At 40.1% G+C, this 26,652-nt stretch overlaps 1 protein-coding gene across 1 annotated transcript in view; it reads left to right on the top strand.

The window, feature by feature from the left end:
* The first annotated feature begins 9,469 nt into the window (after positions 1–9,469).
* LOC146559755 (uncharacterized) overlaps positions 9,470–26,652 on the top strand; it is a 30,653-nt gene continuing 13,470 nt past the window's right edge. The window contains exons 1-13 of the mRNA XM_085244345.1: positions 9,470–9,497; positions 9,581–9,613; positions 10,793–10,835; positions 17,201–17,355; positions 17,957–18,091; positions 18,459–18,653; positions 20,287–20,478; positions 21,008–21,199; positions 21,875–22,066; positions 22,596–22,787; positions 23,539–23,730; positions 24,260–24,451; positions 25,131–25,322. Coding sequence (XP_085100471.1) covers positions 9,470–9,497; positions 9,581–9,613; positions 10,793–10,835; positions 17,201–17,355; positions 17,957–18,091; positions 18,459–18,653; positions 20,287–20,478; positions 21,008–21,199; positions 21,875–22,066; positions 22,596–22,787; positions 23,539–23,730; positions 24,260–24,451; positions 25,131–25,322 — 1,933 coding nt within the window. The remainder of the gene's footprint in view (positions 9,498–9,580; positions 9,614–10,792; positions 10,836–17,200; positions 17,356–17,956; positions 18,092–18,458; positions 18,654–20,286; positions 20,479–21,007; positions 21,200–21,874; positions 22,067–22,595; positions 22,788–23,538; positions 23,731–24,259; positions 24,452–25,130; positions 25,323–26,652) is intronic.

The following is a 26,652-nucleotide window of genomic DNA, read 5'->3' as shown; positions in this document are numbered from 1 at the left end:
CCATTCCCAATATGCGCTGGCATGACATCGGAGCAGCATAAGAGCGAGCAATTTTTAAATTTTTTGCCTGTGATGCCACCCCTCACCACGATGCCGCCCCAGGCAACTGCCCATGCCGCCCGTATCAGAAACCGCTACTGGCCCAAAGCATGCGCACCACAAAGCGCCATACTCGGGTCCACCAATAGGTGGCGACAACACAACATAGGAACCGGCTTAAACATCCACACTTGAAAATTACAATCACCTTATAAACACATTCCAATGCGACAGCTACAGTCAAATTGTGAATGTTTTTATGTTGTTGAAAAATATACTTTATTATTTATTCTCTGTGAGAATGCCTTACTGTGAAAATTGATTATTTTATGTTGTTTGTACAGTGCTCACGGCATCTTTGGTGGCACATGTGTCCAATAAATGCCAGCAAAAATTAAGAACGCCTTATGTCCGTTTTTCAACTTGGAGGGAGTTACACTGTCTTTCCGCTGCACAGCAACTTCAAAAGTGTTAAATGTTTTGGTGTTAGTGGTCTTCTTGCAAAAGTAGAGTTAATTTTACTCTAAGTAGAGTCACATTCTTTTAATGTAACTCTGAGGTGTAAAATGATAGTAGTTAAAGTCGAGTGTTAAAAATGAGTGTTTCTAGGTCAAATCTGGAGGTGTTACAATGGAAACATTAACTCTTGACCTCCTAACTCTGAACTCCTACAGGGGCTATGACACCAATAGAGTAAATTCACAGACTCCGCCCCCAGCACCATAGGCTCCAGTCGAAGCTGAAGTGAAGCCTTTTCAGAACATTTTGCTCTACATATTTGAGTTGTTTGCCATGCTTGGTAAGTCATTTTTTCAAAGATTGTTTCAATTATTATTATTAGCTTTTACTTCTGTGGCTCTTTGGAGTTGAGACAAAGCTGTGTGAAAGGCATTAGCCATGTTGCTCGGTGATAGCATAATATTCTGTTTTAGCTAGCTGAAAGGTATTGTTTGCGGGCAAATACCACAGCCTTGGAAAAAAGCTTGCATGTGAATTTTCAGTCAAATTTTTGGTCAAATACACCTAAAACAATGTCTAGAATGTGAAATGTTGGTATAATAGTACTTGTAGCCTGAAAATGATCTCCCATAACAAAATGAGCAAACAGCAGTAGCAGATGTCCTGACTGGGTTCTACGTTAGCATTTAGATCCCTCCAGAGTTTTGTGCACACGGTTTAGGTAAAAATGAAAAAGGTTGAGGTTTTACATTTAGTTCAGTATTACCTGTTGCCTGTGTCTTTGTCTTTTGGGAAAATACTTTACACAAGTTGACTCAAAAAGGATTCCTTTTTTTTTTTACTGTGCTGCAATTGATTACTGGATTATTTGTGCCATTAATTAGTGTCAACTAATTTTTATTCAATCTCCACATAGGATATGCTTGTGAAGATGGAATATGGGGAGAGCAGAATCAGAATACTTTATTCATCCCGAGGGAAATTAGGGGTTACAGCAGGCAGCACGCTAATGGCGCATGCGCACTTACAAAGGAACCTTCAGACCAACTTTACACAAACATCACATTGGGCAGACATGTCAGAAGGTAGGCTGATAGGAAAAAACAACGAAAATACACTACATGAGGTAAGAGGTGGAGAAAAAAAACTCCACTCAGACTGAGCTCCTAGTGGGAGAACAGTTTGATAACAGAAAAAACACCTCAGCACAAAAGCACATGACTATCAATACACCATAGAAACACAAGACAAGCAACAGGGGCGGGTAAAGGGTAAGAGAGAGCCGGTGTAGACAGCGCATCCGGTCCTGCAGCATCTGTGCTGGTCCAGTTGACTGCTATCTTCCCCGGTAGGGCACAAGCATCGAAGGCGTTGGAAAGGGAGGGGGGATGAGTGAGTGCTTATCAGTATAAGTGTGTGTGTGTGTCCATAGTTTAGCTGAGACAGTGTCCTTCGGCCTATCAGGCTAAGTAAACAGTCCTCCAGCAATCCAGAAGTGCGTTGCAGTTCCACAAAGTAATGAATGAAGGACATGTATATTGTATTTTGTATTTATTGAAATAAGTGATGAGAATGCTGTTATTTGCATTTACCAGCTCACCTATGTCAGACCTTTTGATAAACAAAATTCTAATGAAAGTGAGAACATGTACACTGTTACATCTTTCAGAAAATGTTTTGAAATTGTGGTGCACAGTTCAGAATAAATGTTTTTCAAAAACCATTGCGTCTTTTTAGTAAATGTTTTTTTCCAAGAGAAATTTTTAGAAGTTCAGAACAGTAAAATTCCCACTTTTTAGAATTAATTAGAAGATAACTCTTACGTAGTTAAACTAAAATACTCTTTGAGAGTTAATATATTGTCACGGTTTGCCGGGGCAAGCCGTGTGGAATATTTAGGACCTGGGCCCTATTTCAGGAAGCCGGTTTAGTGGAAAAACTGAGTAAGTATACCCTGAGTTAACGAAAACTCTGGGTTTTCGGTTTCACAAAGCGAGTTCAGCTGAAGCCTGAGTGAGTCACTATGACGACACACGCCGTGAAGCTAACCTGCCCCCTAGCAGGTTTACTACAACTAACCCTGACTGTCTCCGCCCCTTTGTCGGAAACCTGACTGTAGGAAGTGTCAGACATGGCGTGCTCCTTCCTTGAAGAGCCAGTAGATCGTGAAGCCCAAATTCTCCGCAGAGCTCTCCGCCGGGAGAGAGTGATCAGAGCGCGTTTGGACATTTTATCATTTCCTGATGATTTTCTGTGCAAACGTTACCGTTTCTCAGCACAATCTCTAAGTTATTTGAATAACATCCTCAGGCCTAATATTGCTCATGTGACACATCGCGGACATCCTCTCAGTTCTGTACATATTATTTGTATTGCACTTCGGTTATTTGCAAACAGGAGCTTTCTGTATAATATTGGTGACGCTGAGCACGTTTCCAAGGCTACCGTCTGTCGGGCAGTCAGGAATGTTACAGTTGCACTGAAACGTCTCCTGTACTCGTTTGTGGTGTTCCCCGGTCATAGACCCACAAGATTTATCAAAGAGGGATGCCACAAAATTGCAGGTATCAGGATGAATGAAACTTAATTCATGATGTGGTGATACTTGAACTACTACTTAAATTTTACATTTATTTTCAGGGTTCCCAGGCGTGATTGGCTGTACAGATGGCACTCACATTCCAATCATTGCTCCTTCAGTAAATGAAGGAGACTATGTGAACAGGAAGTCTTTCCACAGCATTAATGTACAGGTACATAGTTCCCTGTAGCATTTCAAACTAACAAATTATTTCATCATAGTAATGGATGCTAATTTGTGTTCTCTGCACTGTGAAGATCATATGTGATGCTGCCAACATTATCACAAATGTGGAAGCCAAGTGGCCAGGCTCTGTCCATGACTCACAAATATTCCGTGAATGTACACTGAGCACAAAATTTGGACATGGTGAGTTGAGAATACTTTAAAATATATAAAGACCAATTGCTTCAGGGACATTTGAACTGAAGTGTATCCTTCTGTCTTAGGAGAGTTCACTGGCTACTTGCTTGGTGATAGGGGGTATCCATGTTTACCCTATTTGCTTACCCCTTACCCTGACCCTGAACCGGGCCCACAGCAGCGATATAATCTGGCTAATTGCAGGACAAGAGCCAGAATTGAAATGACTATCGGAATGCTTAAGGCCCGGTTCCAGTGCCTGCAAAGACTCAGGGTCACCCCAGAAAGGGCATGTGACATTATTGTGGCATGTGTGATTCTTCACAACATTGCCACAATTAGAGGAGAACACTGTCCTTCTGAACCAAACATCAGCAGTGATCCAAACCATGAACATCCTGACCCTCCCACGGACATACAAGATGGAAGCGCAGTCAGAGACACCATATGTCACAATCATTTCCTTTGACCCATCACCTCAACATGTTGAAAGAAGAATAAACAGATGTTTTGTTCAACTGGCTTTATTGGTCGCCTGTGTTTCCTGTACACAAAGTATTAAAAGATGTACACCTCATAAAGTGTCTCTGTTGCTTCCTCCTCTGTAACAGCTGTCAATGTTTCTTCATTATTTTCCTGCAGTAAAGAAATTAACAACATTGCTGTTCTACTGTAAACTCATATAATCTGTGGAGTATTAAGAGTACTCACAACTGCATGTTGGTCTGGCTCAACAGGAGGCTGCACCAGATGCAGTACACCATCAACTGATAGAATATGAGGTTTATACAGGTCACTTATAACTTACAAGGGACCAAATGGCAATTAACAAACATACCAATCACCTTACACTTCATTGTCATTATGCTCTCAAAGACAACCAAGACTGAGGGAAGGCAAAATCAGTCGGAAAATTACTCCACTACAAAATAATCCATTATGGTAAAGAGTTTATCAGATGAATGAGTGGCACTGCAAAGGTGACTGTGAAGAAAGGATGTATGCACATCATGTATTATTTTGAATTTACCCCTTATGTAGGCACTTGTGTCTTGCGGGGTTATTGACTCAGAGGATGTCCCCGCAGAGATGCCTTCAGCCACAGGGAGCCCACTGTTTTGGCTGAGGGCCAACTGCTCAGCCTCTGTGAGTGGTGGTGGTGGAGGACCCCCACCTGTTTTTCAGGCCTCCGCTTTTTTTCTGTTGGCTATAACGGGTCACATTTGAGCATACAGAGTAAGCAAATATGTACTTGTAATGTGCTCAGATAATTTCAATAAGTGCTTACAGAGGGGAAATTAATGTAGCCTCTAACTGCAATTGATTTACATCGGACAAACAGACCAAGCACTATGGCTCATAATACAATTACACCTCACCTGTTTGGACTATATTTTTATATTTCATTTTTACTTGCTGCCAGGAACGTTTGGGGCCTGTTGGGTTGCACCTGCGCTCACATCACATCACGAAATCAAATGTATAAAATGAAAAATAAAATAAAATAAAATAACGTGTTAAATGGGTGGAAATCCCTCGATCAATGTTTAAATTAACACTCACACATTGACTCTGTCGGCTTTGTTTTGCCATGCATGCTCTCTTTCTTTTGCAGCTGAGGCTGTGTTACTTTTTTTCCGCAAAATTTGCATGTTATCGGCATATGCTGCCATCAGAATTTCGGCCTCAAGCGCTGTAAAATACATTGACCGCACCTTCTTTCCCTCCGTCTCCATGGTGACTCGCTTATTCTGTGCTCCACTAATCAGGGCTTTATGTATCCTCGTGCGCGCGCTTAACTTGGGGTTAAAGCAACTCCGCGTTGACTGAACTAATTGTTATCAGCCTTTCTGAAACCGAATATTCCGAGTTGGACAGTTCGGGGTTACTCAACCCTGAGTATCGTTTTTCACTCTGAGTTTTCTAAACTTGAAAAGACACAACTTAAATACACTCAGAGAACACAGGGAGATTACACACAGGTGGGGAACACAGCCGGGAGTGATTAACGTGACAAGACTAGGGAGGCAAACTGAAAACACTCACATAAGACGCAGACCTTCACAATAAAACAGGAAACACATACACGCAATGACATAACCCACCAACTTAACACAGACTCAGGGACACAGAACATAGGAACATGAACCATGAAACAGAAGAGTACAAACACCCAAGGCAACCAAAACCACAGAATACTAATAAACTAAACATAAACACGGAGTTTATATTCCTGGAATATTTAAAATACACATCATTGATTTACAGGTTTGTCGTCTGTATAACTCAGTGTATGCTACTCTGATTTGCATTGTGTTTCACGCAAACTCATTCAACCTAAATCATTACACTGCAAATAATAGCGAAATGTAATTTTATGACAGTACATTCTTTGAACACGTTTTGTATACAGCTACATCACTTTGCTTACATCACCTGTGCTCACCTGCAAAACACCGAAACATAACCATGTCAGTTCAACGGGAATGCGCAAGCAGGCCGTCCTTGCACCAAACAACACAGGACCCCCAGCCCCCTCCCCCACCCCTTGCCTGCGTAAACTTTGCTTCTGGGTCTGATACCTAACGCTAAAACATAATAGTTGGATTGCCCGTGAACATAATGTATGTCAAGGATAAGTGAAGATGTAAATAAACACTAACAATATCTATTAGAAATACATTCTTCTGTCTTCGACCATTCTGAGTCACACACAATCAAGCACAGTATGACATGTCAGACCGAGTGTTTCCTAAATCGTGTTAAGAGACAGGGCCGTGCAGAGAGGTTTAAAGGGGTGGGTGCTCAAAGTTAAAAAGGGGCACATTGAACCAGGCTGAATAACAACAACACACATTCATCAAGAATCTAATATGGGAAGGGCAGGGCTGTGTTGATCTGAGACTGTAGACATTAAAAAGTCCACAGGAGAGATGGTAGCTGATTAAACAAGTGTCATGAGATAATAACAAAATGCAAAGATTGGTGACAGCGCTTGGCAACAAAACACTGTGAGAAATAAACTCGGCTCTGCCTGTGAATCACTCTTTGCTTCTCTTCTTCCTTCCATCCCATCATTTCATATATCACTCTCCACTTGCTGTCTATCTGAGAATAAGGCACAACTTGCTATTGCAATAAACTATAATCTAATTATCCACACCTAACAACTCTTGCACTTAATGTATAATAAAATGATGACAGAAAAATGTTATAGCCCTGCCTTTAGTAGCCTCACACAGCTCCTACTGTTTCCTCCTCATGTCCTTACCAGGCATGTCTGGACAATGTTATATCATGAGTAATATTTTTTTTTTTTTTTTAAATCCATCTAAATAAAACACACACATGTACGCACACACAGTGACATTTTAGACCTTCTTCAGAATACTGTATATACTTTGGGCATCATGGTGCTGATCCAGAATCCTTACATTATTATTTATTACTAGAGCTACAATAATAAAGCAATGAGGAGGGGGAAGTAATAAATATGAAATAATGTATTGATGATGATTCCATTTGTTTCACTATCCACTCTGTGCAGGGGAAAGCTTATTACATTTTTAAACTGTAGAGATACAATAATTTTGCTGCTGTAAACTCCAAATTTTGTCTTATTTAAAATATAAATCTAATATAATCTGCTTCTTAATGTATGTTCTTTAAAATACAGTGTGTGTTTTTTAATATATTATAATTATAATAATGCATAATTATGTGGACATGCATATTAGATCGTTTTTAGTGAAATATAATCCCTCCAGAAAGGCAGGAAAAGTCCTGTAACTTACTTTAAAACTAAATATGTTCCCTAAAACGGTGACAGAGCTACAGACCCATGACAGCCTTACACAGGTAGCCAGCAGCTATGACCAGCACTACTTGTGCAGTTAATAAAAGGACAGGTAATGTTTGTCGCGCTGTCGCACACACAGCACGCTCGTTTGTTTCAGTTCGTCAGTTGCCACAAGACAACTTACCAACGTGTACAATACTCCTGTGTGCTATACACTATATATTATTGTTGAGGGGCACAGACAGGACTCCACACGCACGCACACATAAAATTTTTTTTTTTTTTTTTTTTTTAAAAAGTTGCCTCAACAAAGGGCACTTTGGGCACCCATCAGGAAAGGGGCGGGTGCTCAAGCCCCTCTAGCCCCCCCCCCCCCTCTGCACGTGCCTGTTAAGAGATGATTCTCCCATACAACCTCTTTTTAAAAGAGCCTGCCACCAAAGAAAATTTGCTTCAATGTAAAATTGGCTTTAGTAGACTACATCGAAGGAAAACCAGACAAACAAGTTCAGCCTACAACATGAAGTACCCTAGATCAAAACAGAAAGCACAAAAAAACCACAGAATACAAGTGTCATGCCAAGAACTTTCATGTATTTAAATGGTAGTAAATGTTTGCTTATAGTCTGTCAAACATATCTCATCACAATTCTATAAATACATTTTAAGATGCCAAAAAGGACACTGGATTGCTCATAATGAGGAACACATAGGTACAATGACGAGTCATAAATATACTTGCAAAACGGGCAATTCCTTTATTTTATATATAACCCTTCAATACTCATGAACCCATTAACCGTATGCTATCTACCAACATAAATAAATATTCTGTATGTTTAGACATAAAAAAAGGAAAAAGAAAAAACACAAATCTCTTTTGTTCCCGATTGTGAGATGAGGGATCTGTCAACAACGATTGCTTAATGTGGTTCACCACCTGCACAGACAGGTAAATGAGTTTTTTTGCCAACCTACAAAACTTTCTACCTGATATTCTGGAGATAATAATTCGACGAGTTACCAGTTAAACGGATGCTTGGAAGTAAACGGAAGCGTCATCTCCAAGATGGAGCTAAACGCTGCAAAGTAAGTCAGGAGTCATGAAGCAGGTGAGTCGATAGAACATAAAACACACATGTACACACACACACACACACACACACACACACACACACACACACACACACGAAGATTTGAGCTTGGAGTGTATGTTCGACATGATTTATTAGTGAGTTTTTACAACATAAGTCAAGCCTAATGAGTCAGCGGTAAAATAATCTACTGGACGAGTGGCCTGGGATGGAGTCGAATTCACGTCCTTGATGATCTTTTTGTTTTCCTGTCCCTCCCTGTCTACAATGCTATCACACCAGATGGATTAAATGGAATGAAGGACCTTTACTTTTAACGGTTTTTTCTGTCTTTTTCTCGTTTTTCTTTTTCTTTTTTCTTTTTACTTTCTAAATTGATTCAGCAATATTTTCCTCGGGGATTGGAGTATGTACGGTATGTAAGTTAAAATAAGAATCCTATTATCAGAAGGACTGCATGTAGGGCGCAGCGCTCCCCATGACAAACAGATGGGAACTAGCAGCATTTGGGTAGCTCTCGTCAGCATACGACAATCGTTAACATGTCACACACACACATGTAGACAATATGGTTCAGCCCATTTCAAAGACGATCACTTTTCAAACACCCTGTCGTCACTTGTAAGAAGATTTCATCATCTAAAACATGTATCAAGCTGAATGAAAAACTGAATTTTCACAAACTAACTCCCATGGATGACTTGGGAACTGCATCAAAGTAAAATGCTGCAGTAACAGACAGAGATAAAAGTGTTCACCATCAGATCTGGACTATCTAAAAAATTGAACCCACCAACAGGACAGGAAAGCCAGGTTCCCCTAATAAATCTTCATCTCAGTGGGATCTATTTCAGGTATAGAAATCAGTGCACACCTGAGTGCGGTGTGTTTAAAATTGGAATCTATATTGTCTAGAGCAGCTGCATACTTTAACAACTGCATGTTACAAGTCTTTTATTGTTGCGGAGCTTCTTGGTTTGCATACCATGTAATCAAGCCCCCGCTACCTTGACCCTCTGGTTATAAATGACATATTTTTAGGCGTTATGGGAGGTGGGGCTAATTAGACTATTTAGCCGCATATGTTTGCCTCTCAGACTCAATGGGAGACACATTCTCCTAAAAGGATTACAGATGTACCTGCTTCAGACTCTCGGGTTTGGTAGGATTTCGTACCTTTGCTGATATAGATATATTTGAGTATTTTAAGGCTGTATAATGATGGTTCTCCACCTGTTCTTTTAGCTTGGCTGATTTTTGGATTCTCTACTGATTGTGGTAAGTGATATTGATTTATTTATTAGTTCTTTTTGAGTTGTGAGAATCCGTGTATAGGGCCACTGGCTTGACACAACTAATAAGGTTCCGACTGCTGGTGCGCTGTTTGTGGAAGCTTTGAGAGAGAGAGAGAGAGAGAGAGAGAGAGAGAGAGAGAGAGAGAGAGAGACCGTGCGTCATAGGTAATAATGCTTGGAGGCAAGGTACTTTCTTCTCCACTTCCCACTGCCAGTATTATAAATAATAATAGCATAAATAATAATAGCATGCATATATATAGATAGATAGATAGATAGATAGATAGATAGATAGATAGATAGATAGATAGATAGATAGATAGATAGATATGACGGGCAGAAAAGGGGGGGGGGGGGGTAATAAAGGGATAGCGTAAAAAGAAATGCACAATGTATCACCAACTGCCTCACCGCTATTAACAAACAAGCATGCAACACCTGGAACACAAACAAATCCACAGGTATATAAATCAGCTAACTTCTTGTGGTGTGTGTGTTGTTGTTTTTGGGGGTTTTTTCCCATCTTTTTTCATCTTCTAGTAATTTACTGTGGCGTTGTGGGAAAAAGAATGGGAAAGGTGATAGCATCAGATGCGTGATGTCCGGGCGTGGGCGGCAGACTGATTCATCCATTTGAAGACACCTCGGGGCAGTCTCGTGGGTTCTTCAGGGACGTCAGACTGTAGAATCATATATATATATCTTGTATAGTTAACGAGTGGTATGGGGAATATTATTGGAGCAAAAGGATTTGTTTGTGCTTCCCAAACATTTAGATCTGTGAGGTCAGTTGTGTGTGCGTTATCAACTCGGTGTGTGTTTTGCAAGAATATTTACAGAACTTCATAAATAGTTCAAAAGGTGCATAGGCATCTGCAAATATGAATTAAGAACCTCTCGTGCATGCAGACCTTTAAATGTAAATTCAAACTTGAGGGCGTATTATAAGTAAATGCCCGGGACAAATCTATAAACGCCTCCAGAGATGTTCAAATTCTTCGATTAAATCACTGAAAATAGAGACAACTGTTTTACCGTCAGTCTTTTTTTTAACCTGTGGTTCTTTACATTCTTTACCGTAGACAATCAAGATTCCTAATGCTATTCAATTTTAGTCCAAGTTTTTAGTAACTCATCATTTTCAATTTGTGCTTGCTGACAGTTTCTGCCGCAGGAGCAAACGCAGCCTCCAGAAACGACTGTGGGTGAGTCACTGTTTCTTCACTCGCTTTGTGTTCTTTAATTTCTGGCCGCTGATCAAAGGTCAAGCGTTTGGTTATAGACTACAGAGAACTCATTGTATTGATAAGGCTCCTCGCAATTTTAGAGTTCGAACAATTGTGTTGATTACAGTCCAGGCAGAGTGGTTATGCGGTTGTGCAGATGATGTTTTTTGCGAGGGCGGCGGCAAAGATGAGTGCAGTGCCAAGGAATTCCGCAGTAAGTTGAATGAAATGGAACAGCGTGTCCCCAGGGGGCTGGGACTGGTGACTGGATCAGATTTCAGTCGACATGTGTGAAGGGAACCTAGGTGATAAGGAAGTGTTGGGCAGGTGTGATGATAAGGAGAGAAAATAAGTTGGTTTTGGATTCTGAACACATTTGACTGCGTGAGAGTGTGTGTGTGTGTGGGGGGGGGGGGACGCGAATACAGATTAAATACATGGTATGCAGAAGCAGACGGTGCAGTCTGAAAGTGAATGGGAGACTTCAAGGTGGTGTCAGGTCAAACTACATGGTGGTCTGCAGGATGATTTAAGAAATCAAGGATATGAAGCAAGAAAAGGCAGAGGCAAGGGTCACATGGTGAAACTGGAAACAGAAGAACATAGAGTTCTCGGAGGATAAAGTACATCAAAGTATTTAAAGGGAGAGGTTGTCAAAGAAAAAAGTGTGATATTCAGGGAGATGAATGTCAACAGGCTGTGAGGAGGTTGAGGACACACATGCAGACACATAGATGCGAGAGTGAGGTTTAACAGTAGGCAAGCCGTTTATTAATACCTGAACATAAAAAAAGCAAGAGGCAAAATGGAAACTGAGGTTTAACTAACATAAACTGGGTGAACTAACTCAAAACACTGAACAGCAAACCCGGAGATGGACACAGAAACATGGAGAGAGAGAGGGAGCAAGTTTGTGTGACTAAGGCTAGAGATTGAAATGTACAATGAGTAAAGAGAGCCTGTTGAGAGGGTGGAGAGTATTCTGAAAAGCTCATGAGAGTCAAAAGTGGAAGGATGGAGGAGTGTTGAATCAGGAAGTGCAGGACATGAAAAACACACACCACTGGGTTTTTGAACAGTTTTCACTCAAAGTCTGTCATCACTGTGAGTGCTGCTATAAAGTCAACTAAATAAAGTAAAAGGTATAACATTTATTTTAAAGCATATCCAGGCACTATGCATTACTGACACTGTAGGTATGAAAGGTGCTGCGCTGCAGTGGTTTGATCCATATCGTTTCCCTGTGTCATTAGAAGGCATAGCATACATTTTCACTGCTTTGCAGATGATACCCAACTTTGTCTATCCATGAAGCCAGATAACACACACCAATTACTTAAACTGCAGGAATGTCTTGAAGAGATAAAGACATGATTTCTAAATTCAGATAAAACTGACATTATTGTACTTGACCCCAAAAATCTTAGGCTATGTTCACACTGCAGGTGAAAGCGCATCAAATCCGATTTTTTTGACCCTATGCGACTCATATCCGATCATGGTATGACAGTGGCACAAATCCGATACTTTCAAATCCGATCTGGGTCACTTTCGTATGTGATACTGAATCCGATACATATCCGATGTTTCAGAAAGCGACTGCTCTTTGAACGGTCAAGTAGCATTAAATCCGTCTTTTACGTCACTGACACAAGACAGACGCCAATTATCAGCTCCGGAGAAGACATCGCGAACGCTTCCTGGCCATCCGGTGAAACTCCTGGGAAGACAATGTTGGAGAAACGTTAACATTTTATTTGTACTGCATAGTCTGCAGACTCTTACAGAAATCTGCAACTATCCTTTGAAGCACCGCTCCTCTCTAAAACAGCAATAAGGATAATTATTTTGTTATCTACATTATTATGTAGATAACAAAATAACTTAAAGCAAAAATTGGGAAACGTGAAGTCGGAAGTCTTTATATTAAGGGCCATCAGTCAAACAATACTGTTGCTCTGGGTCTAAACAGAGCGCGTTGTGTGTGACGTCTTCTTTTGCGCATGCGGGCCGCTTTGAGCGTTCACACTAGAGCGCGTTTGCGGTCGCATTTTATTTGTAGTGTGAACGAGCAGACAAAAAAATCGGATTTGATCAAAAAATCGGAATTGAGCATCAAGACCTGCAGTGTGAACGTAGCCTTAGAAATATGGTGTCTGCCACAGTGAATAAATGGACTCAAGCGCAGGACTTTGTTGACCCTGAAGATGAACAGTTTATTTACAATGTCACCAGGTGCTATATACAAAGATGCAAGGGGAAAGGGGCTCCAGGGAATCCGGGGAGGGGGAAGGAAACACTCCACACTCCTGTTCGACCACACACGCTACTCGTAAACCACTTGCGCTCATGAACACACTCCAGGGATAAACAGGTCCAGGAAGATCTATATACAAGAGAGCACAGTTTCAAGCTAGGAAAGCACTAGAGACAAGAATAAACAGCAAAGAGCTGGGGCTACACTGACCTGTGTCGTGCAACGATCCAGCAATGACAAATACTGAGCTGTTGTCTTAAGTAGTAGCTGGAATGGAAGTATAACAAGCAGTGGGTGAGTGATTATTTGCAGGTTCGTAGGCCAGAAGCGGGAACTTGCAAGGAGTTCCACCCAGGCAGAGGAGAGGGAGGGAGAGAGAAACAAGAATATTAGAGTGATGCTGAAAAGCTAGTTCATGCATTTATCACTTCTAGGCTTGACTACTGTCATTCATTATTATCAACTTATCTTAACAACTCCCTGAAGTGCTTTCAATTGATCCAAAATGCTGCAGCAAGAGTACTGACAGGGACTAGAGAGAGCATATTTCTCCTATACTGGGTTATTTTCATTGGCTCCCTGTTTGATTCAGAATCTAATTCAGTAGTACCATATCACTCCAGTAGAGAAGACTGTAGGCTTACATGTGGATCCTGGAGTATTTAAAAGTACAGCATTTGAATAAAGTGAGTACACTCCTCACATTTTTGTAAATATTTTGTTATACCTTTTTATGGGACAAGATTGAAGATATGACACTTTGATACAATGTAAAGTAGTCAGTGTACAACTTGTCTAACAGTGTATTTAACAGTGTATATGCCTCTCTAAACAATTTAACACACAGCCATCATTGCCTAAACCACTGGCAACAAAAGTGTGGAGGGTCATCCTTTCGGTGCTCAGACAATACACCACACAGCATCAAATGGCGATTGTCCCAGAAGGAAGCTTCGTCTAAAGATAATGCACAGGAAAGCCCGCAAACAGTTTGTTGAAGACAAGCAGAATAAGGACCTGGATTACTTGTGGTCTGATGAGACCAAGATAACATTATTTGGTTCAGATAGTATCACGGCTGTGTGGTGGCAACTAGGTGAGGAGTACAAAGACAAGAGTGTCTTGCCTGCAGTCAAGCATGGTGGTGGGATGTCATTGTTTGGGGCTGCATGAGTGCTGCTGGCACTGGGGAGCTATAGTTAATTGAGGGAACCATGAATGTCAACATGTACTGTGACATACTGAAGCAGAGCATGATCCCCTCCCTTCAGAAACTGGGCCATAGGACAGTATTCCAACATGATAACAACCCCCAAAACACCTCCAAAAGACCGCTGCCTTGCTAAACGAACTTAGCAAGGTACTTAACTGGCCAAGCATTTCTCTAAAGCTTAAACTCTACTGAGCATCCGTGGGAAGTCCTCAAAGGGAAGATGGAGGATCAAAAGGTCTCTAACATCCACCAGCTCCAGTATGTCATCATGGACGAGTGGCACCCCGTGAAGCTCTAGTGAACTTCATCCCCAACAGAGTTAAGGCAGTGTTGGAAAATAATGGTGGCCACACAAAATATTGACACTTCGAGGACAGCTTGGACATTTTCACTTAGGGGTGTATTCACTTTTGTTGCCAGCAGTTTAGACATTAGTGGCTGTATGTTGAGTTATTTTTAGGTGACAGCAAATTTACACTGTTATACAAGCTGTACACTGACTACTTGATATTGTATCAAAGTGCCATATCTTCCATGTTGTCCCATGGAAAGATATATTTGTATATTTACAAAAATGTACTCATTTTTGTGAGATATTGTATAATGGGAGGCAGAGCCTCCAGCTTTCAGGCCCCTCTTCTGTGGAACACGCTTCCAGTTTGGATTCTGTAGACAGACTCCCTCTCTACCTTTAAGACTAAAAGGCAGGGAACTTAACTTTCCTTGACTTTTCCTTAAAACTTTCCTTTTTGAGGAAACATATAGTTAGGGCTGGTTCAGGTGACCCTGAATTCTCCCTTAGGCCATGTCCACACTAACACGTTTTCGTTTGAAAATGCATCCTTTTGCCTCCGTTTTGGTCTTCCGTCCACACAGAGAGTAAAGATTAATATCAGTTTGTACATGCTTCAGATAGCTTTTCTTCAAATTCTTTAATTCTCACTCGCTTTTGCAGCTTTGTACTTTTGTGTTACTCGCAGCAACAACTCCACCTCTTTGTTAGTCCATTTAAAAAATTCGCTGCTTATCCTCAACATTTTGCCGCGACGTTTCAAAGAGCCAGAAAGTAAATAAATGACTGACAGAAGTGAGGTAGGTTGAATCGTCTTGTGTTTCACACATGTGCAGTACTGGAGCATTAGTGTTTTCGCCTGTTTCAATGTGGATGAATAACTCTGTGAAAACGAATGAAAATGATAGTGTGGAGTGTTTTCAGACTTATACATCATTTTCAAATTTATCCGGGCTAGTGTAGACATAGTCTTAGTTATGTCACAGTAGGTCTAAGCTGATGGGGGAGTCCCATGATGCACGGCGTGTTTATTCTTCACTGATATTTTTCACACACAATATTTGTCTGTACACTACTCTGCATTTAATCAGTGGGAAACTTTTCCTTCCCACTGTCACCAAAGCGCTTACTCACAGGGTGTCATATCATTGTTGGGTTTTCTTTATTTTCTCTTTATTATTGTAGGGTTTTTACCTTACAATGCAAAGTGCCTTGTGGTAAGTTAAGGTTGTGATTTGGCGCTATATAAATAAAATTGAATTGAATTGAACTTTTATTTATACTATAGGGAGGGCCATCTTTTTAAGCAGTAGTACAGTAAATTACCTTGTATATTGTATTTTACAATGACAAATAAATGAACCATGAACTTTGAATGGATTAGTAAGGAGGAAGAGAAGACAGCAATGAAGAGGCTGAAGAATGAAAGGCAGTTGGTTCAGATGGCGTACCTGTGGAGGAATGTGAGGAAAAATAGAGAGGTATCCTTGTACTAACACTCTGAAAGCAATGTAAGCTTTGAGAGTATTGATGGAGTGCCAAGGTGCAACGAGAGGAAATGTGATACTGTATGAAGAAATCAGGAATTCCAGAGAAAGATATGAGGCTGATGAAGAAGATCTATGGAAACAGTGAGACAATGGTGTGTGGTAGGAGTGACAGGTTCATGGTGGAAGTGGGATGAATGTCAGGTGTGATTTGGGACAGAAGAATAGCAGCAAGAGTGAAAGGGAAGGTTTACAAAATGGTAGTGAGACCCACTATGATGTGGTGCCTAGAAAAGGAGACAGTGGCACCTAAAAGAACACAGGAGGTTGACATCCAGGAGGCAGAGTTAATGGAAAATGGTAAATGGACTGATACTTCTATAGTGCCTTTCTACTCAATATGACCACCTAAGGCACTTTCTACTACAAGATGATGGGGTAGTCTGTTTCACATCTTCAAAGAATCAGTTGAGAATACATAAACCTTTTTGTTTTTAATCATTAAGCTTTAAATTGTAAAATGTCCTGTAAGCTATAATGGAAATAACTAAGGATAAACTGCCTTATTAGAAGAGTGAGGAAGATGTATGGTAAAGGGGCATGGGTCAGATTCAAACCTGGGCTCCTAGCCATACATCAAGTGGTCACCTGCTCATCCCAGAGAGCTAAACCAGTACCCATGAGCTTCTACATTTAACCCAGTTGGAAAGATGTGATGGAAGACATACTAAGACAAGTTAATGTAAAAAAAATTCTGAGAAACTTCGACTTTGAGCTGGGATTTTAAGAAGTACCTTCCAGTTTTTGACATTTGGAGTAGAGGGAGGTTTTAAAATGTCCTATATTCAGATAAATTTTATGTCAGCACAGCAAGGGTGGAGGTGTTAAAAATACTATAAACAGCTTATGGGTATGCTCCTGTTGCTACATTTTAGTGTATTTTCATAGTTGTCCAATAGAGGGCATTAGTACAAAGGTTAAAGGGAGTAGTCTCTCTAGGTTTGACGGTGTAAAACAGCAATTTTCTGTATGCACTGTTAAGTCTATGGAATTTACTGTCATTGATAATAGGCTTTGGTTATCTGTGCTTTTCAGAAAAGACTGCAATGGGACAAAGTATGACACACAAGAAGCTGCTTGCTGTGGAAACAAACTTTACCCAGGGGCGAGTCTGTCTTGTTGTGGAAAGGAACCTTACAATCCTGAAAAAGCAACCTGTTGCAAAGTACAAGACGGAAACACTCTCAGAGGTAACGAACTTGAAATCTAGCTAAACTGAAACTGAAATTTTGACTTTGTAACTGGCCAATAAAGAAAAGCACCTGAAGAGCACCTAAATTAAAAATCTTAATAGAAAATAAGTTAAAGAGCACAAAAACTCTTAACCACCTTTCTGGCTTTATGAAGCAGTTGAATTGTACCGCTTTAGACTAAAATTTGTTTTTAATACAGAATTTAATTGACTGAATAAATTGGAAGTTGACTGTATACACCCCCTACTCTGGTAAAAAAAAAAAAAAAAGTCATGGCAGATACTGTAATAAGAAAATCATTACCCAGTTATGGATAGCTATGTTTGAACTTTTTGGGTGCTTGTTGTTGTTATTGTAAATTAGCATGCTTTTTGTCAGAGCGCAAATGAACAGAAAAAGAACAATAAAGTAATGATGGGAAGTCTGGATTCATTGCACACATCTGTATGTGTTCATCTGCTATCACTAAGTCAGATGTTTCCATTTATTCAGAGGTATTGCAACATTTCTTTTTTTGAACAACTGTGGGCCATTTAACACTTAACATGACACTTTCAGCTGTTACACTGCTTCTAGTGTTTGTGTCTTTATTATACAGCCAATGTTACTCATGGTCTGAGTGAAAAGGTGTCCAACTGCTGTGGGCTGAAGCCCTACAACCCTGTCAATGAAGTATGCTGTCAATCAACCATCACTGCAAAACCTGGACTAATGGCTGAATGTTGCGGTAAAGGTGAGCAGACACACTGATGAAAAACATCACATTAAGCATATATTATATAATTAAAAGGCAAAATTCGAAGACAGACAGTGTTACAAACAAAAAACAGGACTTCTTGAGAGTTGTGATTTTCTACTGCAAAATGTACTTATTTTATGTAAGTAAGGAGAAATAGTGGAAACAAAAGAAGATGGATTTGTGGTTCTAGATGTTCATTTGAACATACGGTAATGTTGTGTAGAAGGATCCCTCATTCTTCAGTAGAACAAATATACAAGTGGAAAAAATATAATCAGCATCGGCAGAATGTTGCAGAGGCTTATCAGCTTAGTTATGGTTGAGGCCAAAGAGTTAAGAATCTCCATGGTATTCTCCACAGAGGCTTTTGCCAAGGACAAGCAATTGTGTTGCGGTGCAAGTGATAATAAGAAGATTCTGGTGAGAAATTCCAGTTTCCACCGGTGCTGCGGGCACAACCAGTATGATAACAGGACTCAGTGCTGCTGTGAGAATGAAGGTGTTCTGGAGGTACAACCGAAGGATTCATCTTGCTGTGACAAGAGCTCCACTACAGGTAACTCATTACTTTGTACATTTACATGTCAACTGTGGGTGACTCATTAGTTTGTACAGCCAAAGGAGCTTGCAAAGAAAAGCGTCTGGACTTCTTTAAGTTACTTGAAGACGTTTCACCTCTCATCCGAGAAGCTTCTTCAGTTCTAAGGTCAAATATTGGAGAGTCCCAGATATAAACCTAGTGGGAGTTTCCCCCCACAGAGGGACAAAAGGACCTCCTGATGATCCTCTAATCGCCTGAGCCAAGGTGTGAAACTGGGTGTGGGTCCCAATCAGCCAGAGTTTCGGGTGAGTTCATTGTGAAACCTGGCCCCACCTTATCATGCGAATTCCTGAAATCAGATGGCTCAGGATGTGAGTGGGCGTTAAGTGCGTCTGGGAAGGGAACTCAAAACTGGATTATAGATGGCAGACAGTTGGTGTCGTAAACCCCCGCCTCTGTTCAAAGATGGTCGCTCACAGTGGACATAAATGGCTTCTTTCACTCCTCTTTCAAACCATCTGTCCTCTCTGTCCAAAATGTGAACATTGGCATCCTCGAAAGAGTGTCCTTTGTCCTTAAGATGCAGATGGACTGCTGAGTCTTGTCCTGTGGAGGTGGCTCTTCTATGTTGTGCCATGCGCTTGTGAAGTGGCTGTTTGGTCTCTCCAATGTAGAGGCCGGTGTATCACAAAAACTCAGGAGGGTTTTCTCCAAGCATGACATCCCGGTGCATTTCAGACCCAGCAACACGCTCAGACAAAAACTGGTTCACCCGAAAGACAAAACGCCTAAACACAGACTTAACAATGTGGTGTATGCTGTACAGTGCAGCGAGAAATGCCCAGACCTCTACATTGGAGAGACCAAACAGCCACTTCACAAGCGCATTACAGACTAACTAATAAACCTGCCACATTTGTGTGTATTTTTCTCCCTTAATTCAGAACTCTATAAATGGTAAATGGCCTGTATTTATATAGCGCTTTACTAGTCCTTAAGGACCCCAAAGCGCTTTACATATCCAGTCATCCACCCATTCACACACTGGTGATGGCAAGCTACATTGTAGCCACAGCCACCCTGGGGCGCACTGACAGAGGCGAGGCTGCCGGACACTGGCGCCACCGGGCCCTCTGACCACCACCAGTAGGCATGGGGGGAAGTGTCTTGCCCAAGGACACAACGACCGAGACTGTCCAAGCCGGGGCTCGAACGGGCAACCTTCCGATTACAAGGCGAACTCCCAACTCTTGAGCCACAATCGCCCCACAAGCGATACCATATTTTATAAAAGATCTGCCATGTCTACAGTGCTGTTGATCCTCCAATAGTTGTCATATAGCAATCCAATAAAATCCAGACTCATAACTGGAGGTGATGACTTTGTCATTTCCTCTACAGCTTTCCATAGTTGCCTCAACAAACCAAAGCAACTACAGTGTCAGATAGCTGTTGTTTTTTTTTTACAAACGTCCACAGAATATTGTTTAAACTGAACTAGAGCTAATCATAAGATAATCATTTTACAGTGAAAAGCAGTATTGCAGGATATACTGTACGAGAAACACATAAACACAAAGCTAAACATGAATTAACTATGACTGAAGTATAAGTCTTACAGTTTTTAGTATCTGATTCATTTTCACAGGAGTGCATAATGTAGGAATTCTGCATTGTGGTCCGAATGATAATAAGAAGAGTCTGGTGAAGAATTCCACTTTCCACCAGTGCTGCGGTCACAACCAGTATGACAACAGGACTCAGTGCTGCTGTGTGAATGAAGGTGTTCTGGAGGTACAACCGAAGGATTCATCTTGCTGTGAAAAGAGCTCCACTACAGGTAACTCATTACTTTGTACACTTACATGCAAGCTGTGTGTGACGAATCCAATAAAAACAGTTGCACTTGTTGTCATATTGTACATATGAGTCTTAATGCACATCAGACTTTGGTGAGAAATGTATTTGATTGAGTAAACATCATAGAATTAAATACTAATTAATAAACTTGCCTTTAAAAAAGATCTGCCATGTCTACAGTGTTGTTGCTCCTCCAATAGTTGTCTTACAGCAATCCAATAAAATCCAGACTCATTACTGGAGGTGATGACTTTGTTGTTGCCTCTACAGCTTTCCACAATTGCTTCAACAAACCCAACCAACTATGCTGTCAGTTAGCTGTTTTTCTCAAACCTCCACATAATATTATTTAAAATGAGAGAGCTAATCATAAGATAATCATTTTACTGTGAAAAGCAGCATTGCAATTATTATTTTTACGGTTTTCTTGTACAGTATAAGCTATACATGAATTAGCTATGACTGAAGTATAAGTCTTACAGTTTTTAGTATCTGATTTTTTTTCACAGGAGTGCATAATGTAGGAATTCTGCATTGTGGTCCGAATGATAATAAGAAGAGTCTGGTGAGGAATTCCACTTTCCACCGGTGCTGCGGGCACAACCAGTATGATAACAGGACTCAGTGCTGCTGTGAGAATGAAGGTGTTCTGGAGGTACAACCGAAGGATTCATCTTGCTGTGACAAGAGCTCCACTACAGGTAACTCATTACTTTGTACATTTACATGTCAACTGTGGGTAACTCATTACTTCATACACTTACATGTCAACTGTGGGTAACTCATTACTTCGTACACTTACATGCCAGCTGTGTGTGACGAATCCAGTAACAACAGTTCCATTTTTTTTTTTCATATTGTACATATGAGTCTTAATGCACATCAGACTGTGGTGAGAAATGTATTTGATTGAGTAAACATCATAGAATTACAGACTAACTAATAAACCTGCCACATTTGTGTGTATTTTTCTCCCTTAATTCAAAACTCTGTACAAGCGATACCATATTTTATAAAAGATCTGCCATGTCTACAGTGCTGTTGATCCTCCAATAGTTGTCATATAGCAATCCAATAAAATCCAGACTCATAACTGGAGGTGATGACTTTGTCATTTCCTCTACAGCTTTCCATAGTTGCCTCAACAAACCAAAGCAACTATAGTGTCAGATAGCTGTTTTGTTTTGTTTTTTACAAACGTCCACAGAATATTGTTTAAACTGAACTAGAGCTAATCATAAGATAATCATTTTACAGTGAAAAGCAGTATTGCAGGATATACTGTACGAGAAACACATAAACACAAAGCTAAACATGAATTAACTATGACTGAAGTATAAGTCTTACAGTTTTTAGTATCTGATTCGTTTTCACAGGAGTGCATAATGTAGGAATTCTGCATTGTGGTCCGAATGATAATAAGAAGAGTCTGGTGAAGAATTCCACTTTCCACCAGTGCTGCGGTCACCACCAGTATGACAACAGGACTCAGTGCTGCTGTGAGAATGAAGGTGTTCTGGAGGTACAACCGAAGGATTCATCTTGCTGTGAAAAGAGCTCCACTACAGGTAACTCATTACTTTGTACACTTACATGCAAGCTGTGTGTGACGAATCCAATAAAAACAGTTGCACTTGTTGTCATATTGTACATATGAGTCTTAATGCACATCAGACTTTGGTGAGAAATGTATTTGATTGAGTAAACATCATGGAATTAAATACTAATTAATAAACTTGCCTTTAAAAAAGATCTGCCATGTCTACAGTGTTGTTGCTCCTCCAATAGTTGTCTTACAGCAATCCAATGAAATACAGACTCATTACTGGAGGTGATAACTTTGTTGTTGCCTCTACAGCTTTCCACAATTGCTTCAACAAACCCAACCAACTATGCTGTCAGTTAGCTGTTTTTCTCAAACCTCCACATAATATTATTTAAAATGAGAGAGCTAATCATAAGATAATCATTTTACTGTGAAAAGCAGCATTGCAATTATTATTTTTACGGTTTTCTCGTACAGTATAAGCTAAACATGAATTAGCTATGACTGAAGTATAAGTCTTACAGTTTTTAGTATCTGATTTTTTTTCACAGGAGTGCAAAATGTGGGAATTCTGCATTGTGGTCCAAATGATAATAAGAAGAGTCTGGTGAGGAATTCCACTTTCCACCAGTGCTGCGGTCACCACCAGTATGACAACAGGACTCAGTGCTGCTGTGAGAATGAAGGTGTTCTGGAGGTACAACCGAAGCATTCATCTTGCTGTGACAAGAGCTCCACTACAGGTAACTCATTACTTTGTACATTTACATGTCAACTGTGGGTAACTCATTACTTCATACACTTACATGTCAACTGTGGGTAACTCATTACTTCGTACACTTACATGTCAACTGTGGGTAACTCATTACTTCATACACTTACATGTCAACTGTGGGTAACTCATTACTTCGTACACTTACATGTCAACTGTGTGTGACGAATCCAGTAACAACAGTTCCATTTTTTTTTTTCATATTGTACATATGAGTCTTAATGCACATCAGACTGTGGTGAGAAATGTATTTGATTGAGTAAACATCATAGAATTACAGACTAACTAATAAACCTGCCACATTTGTGTGTATTTTTTTCCCTTAATTCAAAACTCTGTACAAGCGATACCATATTTTATAAAAGATCTGCCATGTCTACAGTGCTGTTGATCCTCCAATAGTTGTCATATAGCAATCCAATAAAATCCAGACTCATAACTGGAGGTGATGACTTTGTCATTTCCTCTACAGCTTTCCATAGTTGCCTCAACAAACCAAAGCAACTACAGTGTCAGATAGCTGTTTTGTTTTGTTTTTTACAAACGTCCACAGAATATTGTTTAAACTGAACTAGAGCTAATCATAAGATAATCATTTTACAGTGAAAAGCAGTATTGCAGGATATACTGTACGAGAAACACATAAACACAAAGCTAAACATGAATTAACTATGACTGAAGTATAAGTCTTACAGTTTTTAGTATCTGATTCGTTTTCACAGGAGTGCATAATGTAGGAATTCTGCATTGTGGTCCGAATGATAATAAGAAGAGTCTGGTGAAGAATTCCACTTTCCACCAGTGCTGCGGTCACAACCAGTATGACAACAGGACTCAGTGCTGCTGTGTGAATGAAGGTGTTCTGGAGGTACAACCGAAGGATTCATCTTGCTGTGACAAGAGCTCCACTACAGGTAACTCATTACTTTGTACACTTACATGCAAGCTGTGTGTGACGAATCCAATAAAAACAGTTGCACTTGTTGTCATATTGTACATATGAGTCTTAATGCACATCAGACTTTGGTGAGAAATGTATTTGATTGAGTAAACATCATAGAATTAAATACTAATTAATAAACTTGCCTTTAAAAAAGATCTGCCATGTCTACAGTGTTGTTGCTCCTCCAATAGTTGTCTTACAGCAATCCAATAAAATCCAGACTCATTACTGGAGGTGATGACTTTGTTGTTGCCTCTACAGCTTTCCACAATTGCTTCAACAAACCCAACCAACTATGCTGTCAGTTAGCTGTTTTTCTCAAACCTCCACATAATATTATTTAAAATGAGAGAGCTAATCATAAGATAATCATTTTACTGTGAAAAGCAGCATTGCAATTATTATTTTTACGGTTTTCTTGTACAGTATAAGCTAAACATGAATTAGCTATGACTGAAGTATAAGTCTTACAGTTTTTAGTATCTGATTTTTTTTCACAGGAGTGCAAAATGTGGGAATTCTGCATTGTGGTCCAAATGATAATAAGAAGAGTCTGGTGAGGAATTCCAGTTTCCACCAGTGCTGCGGGCACAACCAGTATGATAACAGGACTCAGTGCTGCTGTGAGAATGAAGGTGTTCTGGAGGTACAACCGAAGCATTCATCTTGCTGTGACAAGAGCTCCACTACAGGTAACTCATTACTTTGTACATTTACATGTCAACTGTGGGTAACTCATTACTTCATACACTTACATGTCAACTGTGGGTAACTCATTACTTCATACACTTACATGCCAGCTGTGTGTGACGAATCCAGTAACAACAGTTCCATTTTTTTTTTCATATTGTACATATGAGTCTTAATGCACATCAGACTGTGGTGAGAAATGTATTTGATTGAGTAAACATCCTAGAATTACAGACTAACTAATAAACCTGCCACATTTGTGTGTATTTTTCTCCCTTAATTCAAAACTCTGTACAAGCGATACCATATTTTATAAAAGATCTGCCATGTCTACAGTGCTGTTGATCCTCCAATAGTTGTCATATAGCAATCCAATAAAATCCAGACTCATAACTGGAGGTGATGACTTTGTCATTTCCTCTACAGCTTTCCATAGTTGCCTCAACAAACCAAAGCAACTATAGTGTCAGATAGCTGTTTTGTTTTGTTTTGTTTTTTACAAATTTCCACAGAATATTGTTTAAACTGAACTAGAGCTAATCATAAGATAATCATTTTACAGTGAAAAGCAGTATTGCAGGATATACTGTACGAGAAACACATAAACACAAAGCTAAACATGAATTAACTATGACTGAAGTATAAGTCTTACAGTTTTTAGTATCTGATTCATTTTCACAGGAGTGCATAATGTAGGAATTCTGCATTGTGGTCCGAATGATAATAAGAAGAGTCTGGTGAAGAATTCCACTTTCCACCAGTGCTGCGGTCACCACCAGTATGACAACAGGACTCAGTGCTGCTGTGAGAATGAAGGTGTTCTGGAGGTACAACCGAAGCATTTATCTTGCTGTGACAAGAGCTCCACTACAGGTAACTCATTACTTTGTACACTTACATGTCAACTGTGGGTGACTCATTACTTCGTACACTTACATGCCAGCTGTGTGTGACGAATCCAATAACAACAGATTTATTTTTTATTTCATATTGTACATGTAGGTTTCCTTCGAATGGAGCCTTAGCTTGACGCTCCGCTTAGTCCCTCTTTCCATATCCAAAAAAAAACAAAAAAACAAAAAACAGTCCTTGATAGTTTTTTCAATATTTACTTCAAAAGTCCAAACAGGTACACAGCAACAGAATTCCAAATTACGAAAACTTATAAAGCTCAATTCAAAATGGATGAAGAGAGATTGCGAGGTCAAAATACCATGTGGCTCCACTCTCCTCTCGCCCAACTTCCTGTTTTTTCTGCACTATCAAAATAAAAGCATACATTTCAAATTAAACTGCATGTAGGCTTCTACATTACCGGCCCCTAATTGTTATCAATGTCTTTGAAACAATTACTCCAAAATCTTTAACTTAAATGAAAAGGTCTATGGCTACATTACTTAACTGAACTTCAACTATCTTAAAGAAATCTTCTTTCACTTTCCTCCCCTCAGAGGAAACTAGTTCTTGACTTTCGAAGAGTGCATCAATTATCTTCAGCTTCTTGCAAAAGGCACAGCTTTGTAACTGGTCGGCCAAGCTCATTGGTCTTGGTCTTTACTTTCACCTGACGCACCAGACCTTTCTGGTCTGGAAAGGTCTCTACGATTCTTCCTAGTGGCCATGAATTTCTGGGTGCTGTGTCATCTACGATCAGCACAACATCACCAACATGGAAATTTCTCTTAGGTGTAGTCCATCGTTGACGCTCTTGGAGCTGCATGAGGTATTCCTTGCACCAGCGTTTCCAAAAAATGTCTGCAAGATATTGGATTTGTCTCCACCTGCGATTTACATACTGGGCATCCTTGTTGAAGATTCCTGGGGGTAATTCTGGCTTAACCTTCAGCAACAGGAGATGGTTGGGTGTTAAAGCCTCCAGGTCATTGGGATCTGAAGATTCCTTTGTAATAGGCCTGCTGTTCATAATAGCCTCAGCTTCACACAGCAAGGTGTGGAGACCTTCTTCATCCAACAGTTGTTCTTTTACTGTGATGTTCAAAATTTTTCTCACTGAGCGGATGAGTCTCTCCCAGCTTCCTCCATGGTGAGATCCTGCTGGTGGATTAAAATGCCATTGGATCCCCCTTTGCTGCAATGATTTTATGATCATACTGGAGTTCCATTCTTTAATTGCTTTCTTTAACTCACTGTTAGCTGATCGGAAGTTGGTTCCATTATCTGAGTACATCTCTTTAACTTGTCC

The sequence above is a fragment of the Mchenga conophoros genome, linkage group LG14 (assembly GCF_057382185.1).
Source record: "Mchenga conophoros isolate Kocher_MC1m ecotype Shallow Benthic linkage group LG14, M_conophoros_male_GT1.1, whole genome shotgun sequence".
Lineage (NCBI taxonomy): Eukaryota > Metazoa > Chordata > Actinopteri > Cichliformes > Cichlidae > Mchenga > Mchenga conophoros.
Note: the sequence above shows the minus strand (reverse complement) of the source record. Positions and strands in the feature narration are given on the sequence as shown.